The sequence below is a fragment of the Octopus bimaculoides genome, chromosome 4 (genome assembly GCF_001194135.2).
Source record: "Octopus bimaculoides isolate UCB-OBI-ISO-001 chromosome 4, ASM119413v2, whole genome shotgun sequence".
Classification (NCBI taxonomy): domain Eukaryota; kingdom Metazoa; phylum Mollusca; class Cephalopoda; order Octopoda; family Octopodidae; genus Octopus; species Octopus bimaculoides.
In genome coordinates, this window is record NC_068984.1 from 122,831,222 (window position 1) to 122,837,221 (window position 6,000).

The 6,000-nt window shown below is 32.4% G+C and overlaps 1 protein-coding gene across 44 annotated transcripts in view; it reads left to right on the forward strand.

Annotated features, from left to right (window-relative positions):
- The window catches only part of LOC106871604 (titin), a 454,558-nt gene that overhangs the window by 172,359 nt on the left and 276,199 nt on the right, over positions 1-6,000 (forward strand). For all 44 annotated transcript variants that reach the window (XM_052967415.1, XM_052967425.1, XM_052967440.1 and 41 more), the window contains exon 4: positions 5,466-5,564. In XM_052967415.1, coding sequence (XP_052823375.1) covers positions 5,466-5,564 — 99 coding nt within the window. The remainder of the gene's footprint in view (positions 1-5,465; positions 5,565-6,000) is intronic.

Consider the following 6,000-nt stretch of genomic DNA (forward strand, 5'->3'; position numbering starts at 1 on the left):
ATTACCTGCTCATGGAATTAGTGTGTAAGTGGCTGAACATTCCACAGACATGTGTAACCCCTTAACATAATTCTCATATAGAATCAGCTTGGCACAATGTGTGACAAGGCTGTAACTTTTTTGAATTACAGGTAAAAATCCATCTGTCAGGTTTCTGTAGAGTTTTCTATCTGCCCAATTCCATTAATGAGGTGAACGGGCTGTGGATTGAAACTATGCAAACCATGTAAGTTTGGTTTGCATGGTTGCAAACCAAACTTCATTACCAGTTGGCCATACTGCACCTAGATGTGTGTGTATATATATATATATAATCTATCTAATCTACCACTGATATTTTTCTGACTCTGAATATAATCTGCTTATATCAGCTGATTATAAGGATTTTCACATAATACAGCTGGTTTAGATTTAGTTTAAATTGAAAACGTGTTGTACATCAAAAGCTTTTTATCCTATGTATAATATACACCTGAGATAACTACACTATTCTACTTAAGTTATTCCCCTTGCTGACATTTCTCCTGCTGTAATACTAAACCTTTCATGATAAACTGCACTGCATATGTTTTTCAGTTAATTTTCTAAATAATCAAAAAATTTGCTGGCTCTTAGTTAAAGTTGATTGTAATGTTATTTTTTGGTAGTTGAATGTTTTGAATATAGCTTATCAGAAGGTTCTGACATAAACCTATAGTGAAATTTTTACCTACTGACATCTTAATTTACCATTGATGTAATACTTAAGTTTTTGTAGGGTTTTTTTTAATTATATAAATTAAAAATAATTACATAAATTTAAAAAAATTTGAAGTTTCCAACATGTTCATCATCAAAACGTTTAAAATATCAGGTTTTAATGATGCAACTGTTTGGTATTCTATGGTTTGTCTGGTTGAATGAAATTGGAGTATCATTCCTAGATGCTGATGTGTTATGGGGAATTTTCAAACATTCCATAATGATTACTGCTAAACTAGTTCTTTGGCTTTAATCAGATTTTCTTTTAAATTCTCTTCTTCAATTGACTGAGAACGAGTTACAGCTGGCCAAGCTGGTAGACTTGTTATCTGACGAAGACACTTAATGGCTCAGCTGACTTATTTGTAAATAGATACCATTGGAAGTTAGTTACAATTTACTGCAAGGCAGGGGTCGGGAAGAGGAGCAAATTATTTTCATGTGTTTTGTTAGTTTTGAGATTTTACAAAAATTTTGATTGTTTTTAGAAATCTTTCTTCATTAATTTACAGGAGGAATATTACAACTGGCCAGGTTCCTAGAATACTGTCCTTTGACACTAAGGACTGATAGTTCAAATCTTATTATTTGTGGCTAGGCTGTCACTTAATGGCCCAGTTAACTTATAAATAGGCACCACTTGAAAATTATTTGTGTCTCACTGATAAAATCAAAAGGTGGTGATGAATAATTCACAAGTGTTTTGTTAGGTTTTAGCAATGTGCTTAAATAACCCATGTAAGATGAACATCCTATGCAGGTGGTAGAGATTTCTTTCATTTCCTAAAAGCCAGAAAAATTGGGACAAGCTTCAGTAATCTGCTACAGCTTTCAATAATGATGGAGGTTGAAGATAAGTTTCTTCTTAAAATAAAATTAAGTTGTTAGCATTTGGTATGACAGGTGAGAGCAGTAAACACTGCAGACATTCTGGAATTCTTATACCACATAGGTTGATTTAACTTTCCTATGACAGTATTTTGAACACTCTCCACTAAACTTCAGACCTTGTTCCTATATTACAAACTGTTGTTATTATGTTCTGAGTTCAAATGCCACTGAAGTCGATTTTGTCTTTCATCTTTTCAGGGTTGATGAAATGAGCACCAGTCAAGCACTGGGAGTCAATGTAATCGACTACACCCTCTCCCAAAATTTCAGGCCTTGTGTCTTTATTATTATTATTATTATTTTTATTATTGTGTGATGAAAACTCATAGCTTATTTTGCTGGGTATGATGAAAAGTGTCAGCAGACTAAAGTGACACTTGTTTACTGGTCATGCTTCAAGAACTCTGGGAAGAATTCTTGCAGTTCCAAGCAATGCTGATTTTTGTAGGTGTTCTACCTTCACACTTGCACCAATCTTTTTCAGCCATGTTTGTAGTTGAGTGCTGATACTTCCAAGTGCACCAATTACTATTGGTATCACATCTACTCTCCTCATTGACCACAACTTTCTATTATTATAATTAATTAATTAATTAATTAATTCATAAGATGGTGATCGGTGATCTGGTAGAATCATTAGCATGCTGGGCAAAAATGCTTAGTGGCATTTCATCCATCTTTACATTCTGAGTTCAAATTCTGCTGGGGTCGACTTAGCCTTTCATCTTTTCAAGGTCGATAAAATAAGTAACAATCAAGTACTGGGGTTGATGTAATCATCTAGCCCCCTTCCACCAAAATTTCAAGCCATATGTCTATAGTAGAACGGATTATTATTGTTGTTATTATTTATTTAATTTATAAATTACTGAACCAATGGCTGTATGAGTGCTTGAGGTTCATGAATTCATTAGATCATTGTACTCTGATTTCTCATACATAAAAATTGGGTTTTCCCTATGAATCAATAGCAGTAGTAACATTTGTGGTTATAATGGCAATGCAGGTAGTAGCTGTTGTGTAATAGTAGTGTTAATGATATAATATTTGGTGATGGTGGTAATATTTGGTAGTAGTAATTGCAGTAACTGGTAATACTGTTCAAAATAACTCAGAAACTATCTGCTCTTATATGAACGAATGACATTGTCTTTCTTAACCCTTTAGCATTCATATTACTCTGTCAAATGTAATATTTATCTATTCAAAGTGTTTTGAATTAATCATGCATTGTCTCATAGCTTTTGAGAATTTAATGGTGTGATTATATATTTTTAGAATGAAATTGTAGGGTAAGTGTGAGAAACTGGATCTAGCTGATTTGATCATAAAATGAGTAGAATAATCGGGCTGTGTTTAGCCAGTTCAAATGCTAAAAGGTTAATCACTCTTTTGTCCATATTCATTCTGTAGCATTTCCATATGCATCCTCCCCTTAAAAATGTTTCAAGACAAAGTGTTAGAATTGACACAATATTTAGTTCTTTCTCTATGTACTGAGTTCAAATCCTGGCAAGCTCAACACGGGCCTTTCATCCTTCTGCAGTTTAATTAAGTTGACTACATTCTTTTCATAAAATCCATGGTCTTATCGCCTCTGTTAGAAATAATAATAATTGTAATGCTGGCTGGTAGGATCATTAGCATTCCAGGAAAAATGCTTAATGGCATTTCTTCTAGTTTTACATTCAGAGTTCAAATTCCACTAAGGTCTACTTTTCCTTTCATTCTTTCAGGGATCGATTGAATTACACCCTCCCTCAAAATTACTGACTTTTTGCCAAAATTTGAAATTATTATTATTATTATTATTATTATTATTATTATTATTATTATTATTATTATTACTATTATTATTATTATTATTATTGTTAATATTATTATTTCGCAGTGAGCTGATAGAATCCTTAACATACCAGACTAACTGCTTCACAACATTTCATCCATCTTTATGTGCTGAGTTCAAATTCCACCACGGTTGACTTTTATCCTTTCAGAGTCAATAAAATACGTACCAGTTGAGCACTGAGATCAATGTAATCAACTTCCCCATCCCCTCAAAATTGCTGGCCTCATTCTAAAATAAGAAAGAATTATTATCAATGACAGTGGGTTGGCAGAAGAATTAGCATCAGAATAATATATATGTATATAATGATTGAGTAACAAAATAAAAACGAGTGATTAATTAAATTATTTCAGTCCTTTAGTAAGCTTCAGTGGTGCAACTTTGTGTGTATCATTTTTTTCAGAAGATAAACAATTAAATAAATGTTTTCAAAAGTATATGAAGAAATGAAATAATTGAATTAATCACTCTTGTTATGTTATCATTATATGTACTCTATACATATCATGATGCATCTGCATAGATGTATTTACATTTTCAAGGTATATTTGGTGTGTAATGGAACTGTAAATAAATAGTTATATGCTGTACCTTATACAGGCACATTCATAACAAATTTACACACACACACACACATTAGTACTTCACTTTATGGGGCCCCAAGTTTACGAGTTTTTACAAATTTTATTTTCTGTTTATGAGTTTTTGCTTTATAAGCAGTCTCTGGGAATGAATTAACTCGTATATCAAAGCAATACTATATATATATATATATATATAAGGAACTTTCCATCCATTAGAATGTAAATGAATACATCTCAATTTTGCCCTGAAGAGATTTTTACCTTTTGAATTCATAATGCAGTTTTAATTGTAAAATATGAATGAAGGTAAGAAATTGGAACGTGAAATTGACTATTATATAAATAAATTGATTTTTTTTTTTTGTATTCACATTCTCCATTTTCTTTATATATATGTAATGATCCCAAACTGGTCAAAAAAAAAAATTCAGAGACAAGTGAAGAGCAACAAACAAACAAGGTTTATTAGTTTGACACTGAGGAAAAATGAAAGTCTTTGATATTTCAAGCCTATGCTCTTCTACAGAAAGGAATGGGGCAAGAAAGTAGATGGAGAGAGGAAAAGAAAAGAAAGAAAAAATGTCTGGATTAACAGTTGTACATGTTGAATCTGTTTGTATGTGTGTTTGTCTATATGTATACGCACACACACACAGATTATTTATAGTACCACTTTCCACTAATTCTAAAAAAAAACAACAGTTGGTTGGTCAGTCTGCATTTGTGAACCATAACCTCAAGCCAACCAAAGCTTTGTGACAGAAACTAAAAGAAGCTTGTTTTGCATGTGTGTGTGGGGGGGTGTCTCCTTGTCTTGACATCACCAATAGTAGATATAAATGGTGTCCAATCTTCTGTGAAAGCACATTTGGCCATAAGGAAGAATTAACTGTATTTAGAAACAGGTGAAGATTGGTAGCAGAAACAGTTTCTGGCTGTAGAAAATCTACTTTCATGAAATTTATCCAACCCATGGGAAAGTGGATGTTGAAATTATAATGATAGTCCATTTTCTAATGAGGAATGTTTCTTCTAGAGAAGTGATTTGACCTCAACAGATTATTAGTCGTTAGTGATCTTTGAGTAGTAGAATGTATAGTTAATGCAGATTTAAAATTTCAATATACTCATTTAGTCCATTGTTATTTATCAACCTCCAACAGAAAATCAGAGGATAAATTATGTTTAGTAGATGTTTGGAATTTAGATATACGTGGATGTATATTAAGTTGTAAGTATTTCTAACCATTATGCTATTTCATTCAAAATAGCAAATTTTCACTACTTTATGTATGTATGTATGTATGTATTTGTTTTTTTATGCAACCATAAACATGTGTTTTTTTTTTGTGTATGCATGGATCTGTTAGTATAACTAAGTTTCATATTATCTTTTTCAGAAAGGGAATACAGCCCTACACATCGCCTCATTGGCTGGTCATGAGGAAATTGTCAAAATCCTCGTACAGAATGGTGCCAAGGTCAACGTACAATCAATGGTATGGATATTTTAATTTTATTCAGAGAGTGAGAGAGACTGTACTATAATCAATGATACAGTAATGTCCTGTACCGTGCATAGTACAATTCTCTTGTACTGTTGTAATTCATTGCAGGCGTCATTTATAAATCCCTTGAGTAGTAATGTATGTGTGATAGAGATTGATAACTCAGATGCATTTAGCCTTGCTGTGGAACAGAGCTCACATGTTCTTTTTGGCATCTTTGGAATGTATTCATTTTAGTGATTTGGTGGGATAAAAAAACTACCTGGATTTGAACTGAGAGCAATGAATTAACGCATTGAATAAAATGCATCATGGTCTTTGACTCTTTGTGCTATGAGTTCAGATTCTGCTTATGGCAACCAAGTTCCAACCTACTAAAAAAACAATCATCCTAATTTCAGAGTGAGACTTTGTGTATGTGTGTGTG